Here is a 14,565-nt window from a genome sequence, read left to right on the forward strand (position 1 = left end):
TTTTACAATTGTATGTAAACGGCTTGAGCTTATTTTGCAGTATTTGTGAGAATGCTGCATTTATTTGATCAAAAATACAGTAAAAATAATAATATTTAAAAAATGCAAAGCTGAATTTTCTGCATCATTACTCATTCTAATATTCTGATTTGCTGCCCAAGAATCATTTATTATTATTATCAATGTTGAAATCAGTTACTGCATGCTTCCAAACTTTTAACCAGTGGTGTAGTTTCCCTATAATGGCCTAGAAACTGAACTGTTGTTGAGAGCAAAGTTCTGCTTTACCAGCATTTGACCTTTAAGTACTACTGCTGCCAATTTTTATTACTTTTCACTATTCAGCATTTTACAGTGCTTATATATTTATGATTGTAGATAAAAATTTTTGGATCTGATAGTGGATAGTTATAATATCTTGCAAAGTTCGCATATCCTGCAGTTTGACATGCCTAAGTACATCAGCATTATGTTAATTATGTTTTAATTGATTTCATTTGTATGCAGCTAATTGACAGACTACATGGAATAATTGTCCTTTTAACAATGTTTAACATCGGTTAAAGATTTATTTCTTGTACGTGACATGCTTAATTTGGAAGCACAATTTCTAGATGAATCTCCATGGAGACTGTTTGTTTGACAGTATTGACTTGAGTCATATAGCAGCCCTTTGCCAAAAGGTTGCATGCAGTCAATGCACTAGTGTGATTTGTTTAACCAGTGAATTGTTCTGGAAGTGTTTTGGTTTGGCATTGACAGTAAACCATAGCATTTGAATTCCTTTTCGTCACGTTTTTGTCTCTTAAGATACTTTGACGTCATTTCTAGTCTGTTCTCACCTACCTTATTTCAGTGGTTATTGTAAGGTCACTGCCACAAAGACGTGCAGTGACATTTGATGAGTTGTTTGTGTGTTCGAATTCTTCAGTTGGAAGACCAAAACCGGATCTGCAGACTTGCTCGTGCACTGATTTTCAGAGACGCATGGATTTAAACAAGTGTGTTAAATGCAGCGGAAAGTACAGCAACCGCATTGCAAACTAAATGCATGTCAGAACTCATATTTAAAGGAGTTTGGGATGTATTGAGCAACTATTTGGCTGCTAATGTTGTGCATTAAGTTGATAAATTGATTCCTCATTTGGGCCCCATTCAGTCAATACTGTGCAACCTCTAAAAGAACAGTAAAAAAACTATTTTCCCATAATCTCAAATGACTCTGATTGGTTAAACATGACCAGTGATTTACAATTTATTAAAGTAATGGTGCAAAGAAACATTGAAAGAGAGTAAATGTGGAGAATCAGTTTAGTAACACTGGTAACAGAAATTGTACATTTAAAAGAAAAGCATAATATATGTTTAAGAAAAAATGTTTGAGTGTGATTCTGTCACCTGTTGTGCCACGTTGTAGGCAAAGTGCATTGATTGCTGACTCATTCAAAAACTGTCGGCTGCAATTGCTACTTTCCTCTGTTTATCTTCATCTCCTGTCCTCCATTAACGGGATGCTTCCTTGCAAAGACTTTCAAGAGGTTTAAAAATAGAAGCATGATGATCGTGGTTGCCATAGCAGACATTCCAAATATCGGAAGTGGCTAATAAAAAGCTACCATGGTGAAAAATTGTTGAGATCGCTCATTAACACGTACACGTGCGTTATATTTATTTTTCAGGAATAATTTGGTCATTTAAATATTTGTGAGAAAACAAAGACATTAAATTAAGTCAACAAGAATTATATTTGGTTCTGGTTAATTGCATTATGATGTATATTTGCCATTGCCATATCTATTTTATTTTATTTTAGACAGCATTACATTAAAAATCCATTAACTAATATTTAAACATTTTGTTTAAACATCTAGATAAGAGACTCTTATTGGTAACTTTTCCAGTGTTTCACATGACGTTACACCATCAGTCTTTCATTTCTTTTTGGCTAAAAGTAACAATGACTGAACTATTAGTTATTTCCTTCTCATAAGCCAAAATGACAGAATTTGTTTTGTTTCAGGCCACATAATACGTCAGAATGCTGTAAGGTCTCTCAGGACAAAGTGAAGAATCATTATCCTATGATACCCAAATATAAATGCTGTTTTATAGAGCTCATTCCGTTCAGGAAATGAATCAGACAAAATAAGAAGAATGAATGAATAAACAAACTAACTAAAGAATAAATAGGGCTGTCAGTATTAAAATAATACTTTTAATAAAACAATACCATGATATAAAGTTTCAGCCATGTTATCAGGTAGGATGTCACTTACAGTAATAATAATAAATATTATTATTATGATTTATGAATTGACCTAGAAATCTGGAAACTTTTATAGACTGCTTTATAACTCTGGCACTGCCAGAGCTGGCATTTAAGTTGCCGTTTATGGATCATCTGAACATCGTCCTTCAAAGCATTTTTCCTTTCACGTTTTGGCATACTATTGCATGCTTTTCCAGACATCTAGTATAGGTGGAATCCATTCTGAAGAGAAAATTGAGTAGAAAGTCTGGTCAGCTCCAGTGCCCAGTATTGACATTGAGCCAGTGTTAAGTATTTCCCAGACATTTGCGTCACGGTTTCCAGTGACAACGTACTGTTTGTTCTTGTATACACCATGGGTGCGGTCCAATAAAAGCACTGGAAAAGTTTCTGCCTTACATCAGGCTTTTCTTCAGTCAGTCTTTGACTTCATTAAAAAGAATGCAATGATTGTTCTTGAATTTCAGAAGTTAAATGCTGAACGCATTGCTTGACCACAGCAATTCCCAGTCATACTTATATTCTTCCTCTTTAAATTGGATCTGAACCAATCTAGAAGTGTCTTTGCGTCATTAGATGTGTTTCCTTTGCCAGGGTTTTTCCTGGCTTTAAAGAAGACGGTGGTGGTAACACCTTATCATGTGCATATATTGTATCCACCCTTCAACTGACTGAAACAAACAGTATTTACACACAATATATTTTATGTTTTAATAATTATAAATGCCATTTATCAAGGTTGTTAAACACTGCGTGAAATCTTTATCCACTCCTTATTGAACCTTACGTGAATTCTTTTGAAAGAATACATCATGAAATATAATCACAGCATGGTAACAGGGGCATTGGAGCTAACAAAAGAATCAAGCTACATAAGGCTATTTATAAATTAATACTACACTTTTATCCCAAATCTCATTTCAAACCACCAGTGTTTATAAAAATTTCCAATTGGGATCTAATATGGATTTTGGTCATATAATGTTGTTGAATTAAGTTATTTGTAGCCGTTTATTCTTAGCTAATCGTTACACCAGCTAGCATTTCTCATGTAAACATTCTCTATTGTTAAAGGGGTCATCTGATGCCCATTTTCCACAAGTTCATATGATTCTTTAGGGTCTTAATGAAAAGTCTCTAATATACTTTGGTTAAAAATTCTCAATAGTAGTGTAAAAAAAACACCCTTTCAGCTTGTCAAAATCAGCTCTGCAAAATATCAGCTCATTTTATCGCATGGGCCCTTTAAATGCAAATGAGTTCTGCTCGCCCCGCCCCTCTCTGCTGAGGGATTAGGAGCTGTAATGTTTACTTTAGCCCCATTTAGCCACGTTTATCGGTGAAACTTGCCAACAAGCACATTATTAAGAAAGGCCATTTGCAAAGATGCATAAAAAACCCTTATACTCACTTCTGCTGTAGGTGAAGCTGCATCAGGAATGATTCGCACGAACATAGACGCATATGTAGATTGGGATCGGTGCTTTCCTTTTAAAACCGAAAGTAATGTTAATCCTCTGCATCTTCAGCGGCATAATATCGGGAGTAAATGATGACTGCTGTGTTCATTATTACATCCAACAACAGAACACCTCAATCGCTCAATTAGAGTCTTACTTTGCACCTGAGTCAACACAATGGCAATGAAATTTATTCAGAATCTGAAAGCTAAATAAATAGGCTTTCCATTGATATATGGTTAGGATAGGACAATAATTGGCCGAGATACAACTATTCGAAAATCTAGAATCTGAGGGTGCAAAAAAATTGAAATATTGCGAAAATCGCCTTTAAAGTTGTCCAGTGAAGTTCTTAGCAATGCATATTACTAACCAAAAAATAAGTTTTGATATATTTACAGCAGGAAATTTGCTAAATATTTTCATAGAACATGATCTTCACTTAATATCCAAATAATTTTTGGTGTAAAAGAAAAATTGATAATTTTGACCCATACAATGTATTATTGGCTATTGCTACAAATATACCCATGCTACTCAAGACTGATTTTGTGGTCCAGAGTCACATATGGTGTTGCATGAATGTGATTGGCTAGCATCTGCAATAGGGTATTTGCGTAAGGTGATCTGATTGGCTGATGCCTGCGTTGGCACTTGAAAAGTTGAAAGTTTTTCAACTTTTGCCGAGCAATGCCAGTGGCATGCCACAACGGATCCATAATTCAGTTTGCCAGTGAATGACGCTACCCATTTAAAGTAAATGAGAAGCGTTAACACTGGCGCCTCGTGTAAATGCACCCTAATGGATGTTGTTCAGTGAAGCTTGCATGTAACTGCCTGCCCGAGCTGCCAGAGGTGGCACAAAATTCGACGGAGGCAGCCGCCTCATTATTCTCTGTGCAGGCAGAACCCTGCACTTATTTCCTCAGTGATTCATGTGTTTCTAGTGGCTACCAGTACTTTGTACCAGTCTGTGTATACAGTGGATGGGTGAGGCTAAATGAAAGACTTGGATCTGTCTTTGTTTGCTTTCTCTTGTCTCACATATCTCACCATCTGACTATCTGTGTTTTTCTGTCTATTTATCCATCTATCTGTCTATCCATCTCTGTCTGTCTATCTATCTGTTTGTCTATCCATTTATCCATCTGTCCATCTATCTGTCTATCTATCCATCCATCCGTCCATACTGAAAATTGTTAAACAGACATAATTTGTTCACAGAATTTCAACATAATAGAATGCTAATTGCTAAGCTTTAAATGCTTTTTGAACAAAGCGGTATTAACATACGTGATCCAGTCCACAGCCTAAGCACACAATAGTAAAATGGTGTAATTTAAGCGTTTCTAATAACGCCAAAGTGATTGAACATTAAACACTATTATCAGGTCTCCCAATACTCTCTTCCTACTCAGAAACCCATAAGATAACACTTAATTTCATTTTTACTCTCCTCATAGTCCCATACAAAGCATGCTTGGAGCTACAGTTTCAGCAAAAATTATTTTCGAGTACTTGATTGGTTCACATTTACCCTAAATGGTTTAATCTGGTAAATTGCACATTTTAGAGAATTACATTAAGCGAAAGCAAAGAAATCAATTGTAGAAGAGAAACAGTTTTGTTGCTTGGAGCTTAAATAATATGATTGAGTAATTGAACAATTTTTCATTTTCAGTGTATCTGTCTATCTATCCATCCACCTGTCCATTTATATATCCATCCATCCATCAGTCCAAATATGTATCCATCCATCCATCCATCAGTCTATTTATATATCCATCCATTCATCCATCCATCAGTTGATTTATATATTCATACATCCATCCATCAATCCATTTATACATAAATCCATCCATCCATCCATCCATCTATCCGTCAGTCCATTTATATATCCATCCATCCATCCATCAGTCCAAATATGTATCCATCCATCCATCCATCCATCAGTCTATTTATATATCCATCCATTCATCCATCCATCAGTTGATTTATATATTCATACATCCATCCATCAATCCATTTATACATTCATCCATCCATCCATCCATCTATCCATCAGTCCATTTATATATCCATCCATCCGTCCATTCATACATCCGTCCATCCGTCCATCTATCCATCCATCCATCCATCCATCAGTCAATTTATTTATCCATCCATCCATTTATATATCTGTCTGTCCGTCCATCCATCCATCCATTAATCCATCAATCAGTCCATCAGCCCATTTATATATCCATCAATCTGTCTATCCATTTATCTATCCGTCAGTCCGTCCATTTATATATCTGTCCGTCCATCCATCCATCTGTCAGTCCATTTATATATCCATCCATTCATCCATCCATATGTCAGTCCATTTATATATTCATAAGTCCATCCATCCATCCATCCGTCAGTCCATTTATATATCCATCCGTCAGTCCATTTATATATCTATCCATCCATCCGTCCATCCATCTGTCAGTCCATTTATATATCCATCCATCCATCCATCCATCCGTCAGTCCATTTATATATCCATCCATCCATCCATCCGTCAGTCCATTTATATATCCATCCGTCAGTCCATTTATATATCCATCCATCCATCCATCCGTCAGTCCATTTATATATCCATCCATCCATCCGTCAGTCCATTTATATATCCATCCGTCAGTCCATTTATATATCTATCCATCCATCCGTCCATCCATCTGTCAGTCCATTTATATATCCATCCATCCATCCATCCATCCGTCCATTTATATCATCCATCCATCTGTCAGTCCATTTATATATCCATCTATCCATCTGTCCATTTATATCCAGCCATCCATCCATTTATATATCCGTCCATCCATCCATCTATCAATCATCCATCCGTCTATTAATCATTTATCTCTCCATCCATACATTCATTCATGTGTCCATCCATCTAAATATTATTTAAAATAAATGTTAATTTTATCCAGCATCATCTTTAAAAACCATCAACAAAAATATGCACGAAAAATAAATAAATAAATATGACCCAGACTAAAATCAATAATTATTGGATGCTAAATATTGAAGCCTGTGTAAAAAAAAAAAAAAAAAAAAAATTAAAAAAAAGTGAAAAAACATTTAAAATAAGAGAAAAAATTATATGAAGTCATAATACAATATTGGCATGTATTGGAATTGAGATGTATTGTCATTATATTGGTCATTATATGATTAGTTAATAGTCTTACGTTCCTGTGTTAGTCCACTTGTTAAAGGCTTGAGACGTCTACCTTTCTACAAAGTCAGCGTGTTATAAGGCCACACTTCCCTGCATGTGTAGTTGTATAAATAATCTTCCAAATTCTCAGATCTCATTAGCCTCCTGATACTGACTGTATCAATAGCACTGAAACACATTGCCCTGCTAGATTAACACAGATGTGATTTATATAATTAGCTCACCTACAGCTAAGAAGTGCAACATGTGAAGCCCGTTTCTATTCAAAGCTACTTAGTAGGCTATATATAATCACTCGTGGTGTATTTATGTCCCTCAGCATGTCATCTGCAGCTGGACGTTGGTCTTGTTATAGTATCAGTGCGCTAAGTTGAGCAGTTTAATCCACCTCAGTCTCAGTCTCACTTATCTACTGTACTACAAGCCTGCAATGCAAGCCATTCTTAGCTGTGCTAATGGTGGCCTGGCTGGGAATGGCACATGGCATAGTGTTTTTGAGGAAAAGTAATGATGGTAGACAGGTGAAAATTATATAACTCAGATGAAGGGCAGCGTCCAAGTGACCTCCATGTGGAACAGGAGCACCTATTTTCTATTTGATTGTCCACAGTGATTGAAAATGCCCTGTGAGAATGAGGTTTTGAGCTGAAGCTACTGCATGATTTTTTCCTTCGATTATGTCCATTGCAACAGCCAGTCCTGACTGGCTTCGGCTGGCTTACTGAATGAATCATTTCTCGATAATGTCGTCATGTTCGTTGCGAGGATACGCTGAGTTTCCAATTCAAACCTGATGTCAAACAATTTGAGATGAATGCAAATATATTCTCTGTGCCATTCTTCGTTGGTTTGAGCCGCTTTATTTACTTTATGCTTCATTTAATTACAATAAAAAGCAATAAATGGTAGATAATGCCTGATAAAGTGACATCTGCGGAGATATTTATAAAGGGATGTTTGTAGTTTATAACTTGTTTTATGATGGGTTCCTCTTTTTACAGCTCCAACTCTCATAGTCCTTCACCACCAAGCAGCACAAACGCTTTCAGCCTTCTGAGTGCCAGTTCAGAGCAGGACAACCCATCTACCAGCGGCTGCAGGTAAAACATGAACACACATGACCCTTATTTCATTTTATTTGATTTTTTATTATTATTATTATTATTTTTTTTTAGTATTTTAATTTATTTCAAGTATTTTATTTTAATATTTTAGTTTATTTTAATTATTTTATTTTAGTATTTTACTTAAATTTTTATTTTGATTTATTAACATTTTTTTATTTTGTGAATTACTGAATGACACACATGACCCCTATTTTATTTTATTTTTAGTATTTTAATTTATTTTTAGTATTTTAATTAATTTTTAGTATTTATTTTTTTTGTATTTTAATTTATTTTAAGTATTTAATTTTAATATTTGAATTTATTTTAAGTATTTTATTTTAGTATTTTATTTTAATTTGGATTTTAATTTATTAACACTTTTTATTTTGTATATTACTGATTGTGTTTTAATTTATTTTGTTTTTATTTACTAAATATTACATTTTATTTTATTTTATTAGTATTTCATTTTATTTTTAGTACTTTAATTGAAGTATTTTAATTTATTTATTTTAGTATTTTACTTAATTTTTTATTTTGATTTGTCTACTTGAACTTGTCTACTGTACATTGCATATTATTATTCCCACTTATATTTAACAATGTTGTTGATGTGTTTTGGGGTTTTATTGCTGACATATTTGTGCATGTGTTTTTTTTTTTTTGGGCACCTGCAGTAGCGAAGAGTCCGCCAAGGCGAAGACACAAAAAGAGTTGCTCAAAACTTTGAAAGAGCTGAAGCTTCATTTGCCGCCGGAAAAGCGAAACAAGGGCAGCAAGTCGACGACCCTCAACACTTTGAAGTATGCCTTGCGATGTGTCAGACAAGTGGAAGGTGAGCAGTACTTTATGACAGTCAGCATATCGTTACATAAGCTTTCCTTAACACTTGCCTGACCACAGGGACATAGTCCTACTGTCTGGTAAATTATCAGTATATTTTATGAGTTTCATTTCACTTGCAAACAATGCAAATAAAGCCTAGGTACATAAAACACAAATTTATGACCAAACAAATCCATTGGCAATGTGAAAACAATGCAAGCAAAGCAGATGATCTGGGTGCACATCATGTCACATTATGTCATAGATTTTTACAATGCATATCAAAGTTAATAATAAGCTATTGCTGGAAATTAGATTATATATGTGTTTTAATGTGCATTTTTTATTTTTATGAGAAATCTATATGCATTGCATTGTTTTTTTCCACATATCATCTATACTGCCAATCAAAAGTTTTTGACCAGTCAGATTTGTATGTGTTTTAAAGAAGTCTCTTCTGCTCACCAAACTTGCATTTATTTAATATAAAGTACAGTAAAAGCAGTAATTTTGAATTATTTTTACTGTTTAAAATAACTGTTTTCTATTTGATTATATTTTAAAATGTAATTTATTCCTGTGAAGGAATAAAGGTTTCTTTGATGGATAGAAAGTTCAGAAGAACAGCATGTATCTGAAATATAAATCTTTTGTTACTTTATAAATGTCTTTATCATCACTTTTGATCAATTTAAAGCATCTTTGCTTAATAAAATAATTAATTTCTATAATTTCCTTACCAAAAAAAAAAAAAAAAGAATACTGTCTCCAAGCTTTTGAATGCTATAGTGTATACTGTTACAAAAGCTTTTTATTTCAGATAAATGCTGATCTTTGGATCTTTCAATTCATCAACGAATCTTGAAAAAAATATACTAAACTGTTTTGAATATTGACAGTAATAATATATGTTTCTCAAATAGCAAATCAGCATTTTAGAACGATTACTGGAGAAGCATGTGACACTGAAGATTGGAGAAATGATGCTGAATATTTAGCTTTGATCACAGGAATAAATTACATTTTAAATATATTCAGTATATTCAAATAGAAAGCTATTTTAAATAGTACAAATATTTTACAATTTCACTGTATTTTGAATCAAATAAATGCAGGCTCAGTGAACAGAAGAGAATTCTTTAAAAACATTAAAAATCTTAATCTGTACTACATTGCACCAAAGAATTTAAATTGGTTTAATAAAATTATTTTTATTTCAGCAAATGAAGAATACTACCAGCTGCTTATGATTAACGACAGTCAGCCATCAGGGCTTGACGTTTCATCATATACCATAGAGGAGATAGACAGCATCACCTCTGAATACACCCTCAAAAACACAGTAAGTATATGTTTGTTTGTTTATTAATTTATCCATTTTATCATTTAGAAACACCTGCATGATTGCATGATTCACTTGTTCTCTTTAGTAATCATTGATCATGGGGTCTTTGTTTTTACAGGATATCTTTGCAGTGGCAGTGTCCCTCATCACTGGGAAGATCGTCTACATTTCAGACCAAGCAGCTTCCATCTTAAATTGCAAACGGGATGTGTTCAAGAATGCTAAATTTGTGGAGTTTCTTACACCGCAGGACGTTAGCGTGTTTTATAGCTTCACCACACCGTACAGGCTGCCATCCTGGAGCATGTGCACTGGCGCAGGTATTACACACAAACACAGACAATCAGTTGTGATTTCTATAGATAAGTTAAAACCGAGACATGCAAGAAATGATCTGAACAGAGACGTCACAGAGACTCAATCCACACCGAAGGTCTTAATCTAGCCAAATTTTCCATGCTGCGAATATATTTACATCACATTGAGACATGCAAAGCCAGTTTCCAGAATTTACTCTTAAGCTTTTGAAGGATAAGTTGTCTCAGACTATTTGTTAAAACATTGTTTTTTTTTAATGCTGACTTTCAATCAGAGGTGAAATAAACATTCAGATGAGACAAACAGCAGACAAAACACAGACACCAGAAAACAGGTTTCAATCAGTATTAGCTTGCACCGACAGCTGTTTAAGTCACCTCTGAAAGATAAGATGCTGTTGAATTAAACCTCAACTCATCACTCTTGTTTTTCCTTCTTTAAGAGTCATCGCCGTCAGACTGCATGCAGGAGAAATCCTTCTTCTGTCGTATTAGGTGAGTGTGTTTGTGTGTGTTTGAGAGTATTGAAGTATTCAGTACACCATCTGTTCAACATGATTTAATTCATAGTTTTCCCTTTTGTGAATCAGTCTGGGCAAATTAATTCTAGTGAACTTTTGTCCCTGTAAATAGGAAGATTCGGTTACTAATACATTTGACATTACGATGGAAAACATGCATTCGGTAAACAGCTTGGCTAATAAAACAGGATTTATGGAACTTTCCGATTCTTTATTTATCCCTACAATCAGGTTGGACATTTGGGGTATCAGTATTAATTTATTGTACTTGTGAAGTTTTAGATTTCACTGTTAAAATACTGTTTAACAGTATATGTAGAGTTGAGGTCAAAGATTGCCAAATGTTAATTATTTTGCCAAAATAAGAGGGATCATGCAAAATGCATGTTATTGTTCCTTTAGTACTGCCTTGAATAAGATATTTGAGATGTTTACATAAGTCCACAAGAGAAAATAACAGTTGAATTTAATAAAAATGACCCTGTTCAAAAGTTTACATACACTTGATTCTTAATATTGTTACCTGAATGATCCACAGCTGTGTTTTTGTTTAGTGTTCATGATAGTTGTCCTGAACAGTTAAACTGCTAGCTGTTCTTCCGAAAAATCCCACAAGTTCTTTGTTTTTTCAACGTTTTTGTGTATTTGAAACCTTTCGAATGATAATTTTGAGATCCAACTTTTCACACTAAGGACAACTGAGGGACTCTTTTTGAATTTGGTGATCAGGGTAAATTTAACCTATTGTCTTCTGGGAAACATGTAACTATCTTCTGTAGCTTCTGAAGTGCAGTACTAAATAGACATATATGTGATATTTAGGCAAAATAAGAAAAATGTACACATCTCCACTTTGTTCAAAAGTTTTCACCCCCTGACTTTTAATGCATTGCATTGTGTTTCTTCTGAAGCATCAGTGAGCGTTTGAACCTTCTGTAATAGTTGCATATGAGTCCCTCAGTTGTCCTCAGTGTGAAAAGATGGATCTCAAAATCATACAGTCATTGTTGGAAAGGGTTCAAATACACAAAAATGCTGGAAAACCAAAAAATGTATAGGGCCTGAAGGATTGTTCAGAAGTTCAGCAAACAGTTTAGGTGTTTAGGACAAAAAGGGGCTTATGAACAACCATCACTAAACAAAAAAACACACCTGTGGATCATTCGGGTAACAACAAAGAATTAAGAATCATGTTTATGTAAACTTTTAAACAGCATCTATACAAAAAATGTTATCACTAGTAAGTAACATCTTTTAAGTGAAATCGTATTCTTTCAGTACTAAATAAACAATAACAACTATTTTGTATGATCTCTCTTATTTTGGTAAAATAATTAACATTTTGCAGATTCTGCAAGGGGGGTGTAAACTTTTGACCTCAACTGTATCTCTGTGTTGATGGGGGCAGCAAAAAATAAGCGATACTTCTTTTTTCCTTAGTGTATCGTTATTGGTGTGAAAATCTGAGGAGTGTCCCAATGCATTGCACAATAACTTATCAAAGAAAACAAAAACTTATATTGTTAATGAAAGACAAGTTGTTGAGCAGACAAGTGTCATTCATTCAGAGGTAAATTATATCAAATATCAATATCAAATGCGGCTGTGTGCGTTTGTTTATAATATTGTGCTATTCTGGAATGGACAGGGATGAAAAATCTCACTTGGCTGTAGGCTGCTTACATTGGACAGAGTCAGTGTTTATTACCAGATACTTTTGTTGAATGTGGTTGTTAATCTCTCCTGTCTTCTTCTCCAGCGGGGTTAAGGAGTGCGAGGGAGATCTTCAGTACTATCCCTTCAGAATGACTCCTTATTTGATGAAGGTGCAGGATACAGAGCACTCTGAAGATCAGTTCTGCTGCCTCCTGCTGGCAGAGAGAGTGCACTCCGGCTACGAAGGTCAGTTTTAATTTTTTCAAGACATATTTTAAGGAGAGAAATTGAGGGAAAACTTAATCATTTTGCAAATTGATTTATTTTGAAAATGATAAAAAAAAAAAGAATTATTGATTTATTTATATATAAAACTGCACCTTTCTTGATACCAAATACATTTTTTCCAATCAGTTTTCACCATTCAATATTAGCTCCCCCAGGCTACTTATTTGATCAAAAATACAGTAAAAGCTGTAATATTGTGAAATATTTATTACAGTTTAAAATAACTGTTTTCTAGCTCACCAAGGCTGCATTTATTTGAGTAAAAATACAGTAACAGTAATGTTGTGAAATATTTATCACAGTTTAAAATAACTGTTTTCTAGCTCACCAAGGCTGCATTTATTTGAGTAAAAATACAGTAACAGTAATGTTGTGAAATATTTATCACAGTTTAAAATAACTGTTTTCTAGCTCACCAAGGCTGCATTTATTTGATTAAAAATACAGTAACAGTAATATTGTGAAATATTTATTACAGTTTAAAATAACGGTTTTCTAGCTCACCAAAACTGCATTTATTTGATTAGAAATACAGTAACAGTAATGTTGTGAAATATTTATCACAGTTTAAAATAACTGTTTTCTAGCTCACCAAACCTGCATGTATTTGATCAAAAATACATTTAAAGCAGAAATATTGTGAAATATTTATTACAATTGAAAATAACACTTTTCTGTTTGAATGTATATTATAATAAATTAATTCCTGTGATGCAAAGCAGAATTTTCAGCATCATTACCTTAGTCTTCAGTGTCACGTGATGCTTGAAAAATCATTATAATATGATAATCTGCTGCTCAGGAAACATTTCTTATTATTATCAGTGTTAAAATCAGTCTTATTTTTGTGGAAATTGTGATACAGAACAGCATTTATTTGACATAGAAATCTTTTGTAACACTATAAATGTCTTTACCGTCACTTTTGATTAATTTAATGAATCCTTGCTAAATAAGAGTCGTAGTTTCTTTCAAAACAAGCCAACAAAAGTTTTTTTTGAATGGTTGTGTATAATCAAATGAGCTTGACTAATAGCTTCCTGAGCACTTGTACATACAGAAATTAACTTGGCCATGTTAAATATTGGCAATTTTATTTTTCAGCTCCACGGATCCCCACGGACAAACGAATCTTCACCACGACACACACTCCCAGCTGTGTGTTTCAGGATGTGGACGAGAGGTGAGAGTCCTAATGCTTCACTGTTGACGAACACAATGATGATTAGTTTGTAATTTAAGCACTGGGTGTTTCACGCAACAGCTGTACCTCCACACCTGCCTTTTTCCATTTCTCATAATCATGCATATTAAAGCCAGTGACGGTTGTTGTCAGACTCATCAGAATAACTGATTGTTATGTGATGTTTTTCTGTAGGGCCGTTCCATTACTAGGATACCTGCCACAGGATTTGATTGGCACACCTGTCCTGCTGCACCTGCATCCCAGCGATCGACCAATCATGCTCGGCATCCACAGGAAGAGTGAGTCAAGCTGTTCTTGACTGCGAAACTTTTCATAATAAGCCTATATAGTTCATATAAGCCTATTGTTTTGGGACAA

General features: G+C 34.1%; 1 protein-coding gene across 2 annotated transcripts in view; it reads left to right on the forward strand.

Annotated features, from left to right (window-relative positions):
* The window catches only part of per2 (period circadian clock 2), a 49,233-nt gene that overhangs the window by 12,056 nt on the left and 22,612 nt on the right, over window positions 1-14,565 (forward strand). Inside the window, exons 3-10 of one of the 2 annotated variants that reach the window (XM_073848955.1) lie at window positions 7,942-8,040; window positions 8,727-8,884; window positions 10,095-10,216; window positions 10,338-10,539; window positions 10,980-11,031; window positions 12,817-12,959; window positions 14,106-14,184; window positions 14,380-14,486. In XM_073848955.1, coding sequence (XP_073705056.1) covers window positions 7,942-8,040; window positions 8,727-8,884; window positions 10,095-10,216; window positions 10,338-10,539; window positions 10,980-11,031; window positions 12,817-12,959; window positions 14,106-14,184; window positions 14,380-14,486 — 962 coding nt within the window. Of the gene's footprint in view, window positions 1-7,941; window positions 8,041-8,726; window positions 8,885-10,094; window positions 10,217-10,337; window positions 10,540-10,979; window positions 11,032-12,816; window positions 12,960-14,105; window positions 14,185-14,379; window positions 14,487-14,565 lie in introns of those variants that run through there. The other variant, XM_073848954.1, reaches the window with a different exon arrangement.

This window comes from Garra rufa, chromosome 10 (assembly GCF_049309525.1).
Source record: "Garra rufa chromosome 10, GarRuf1.0, whole genome shotgun sequence".
In the NCBI taxonomy this organism is placed as follows: Eukaryota; Metazoa; Chordata; class Actinopteri; order Cypriniformes; family Cyprinidae; genus Garra; species Garra rufa.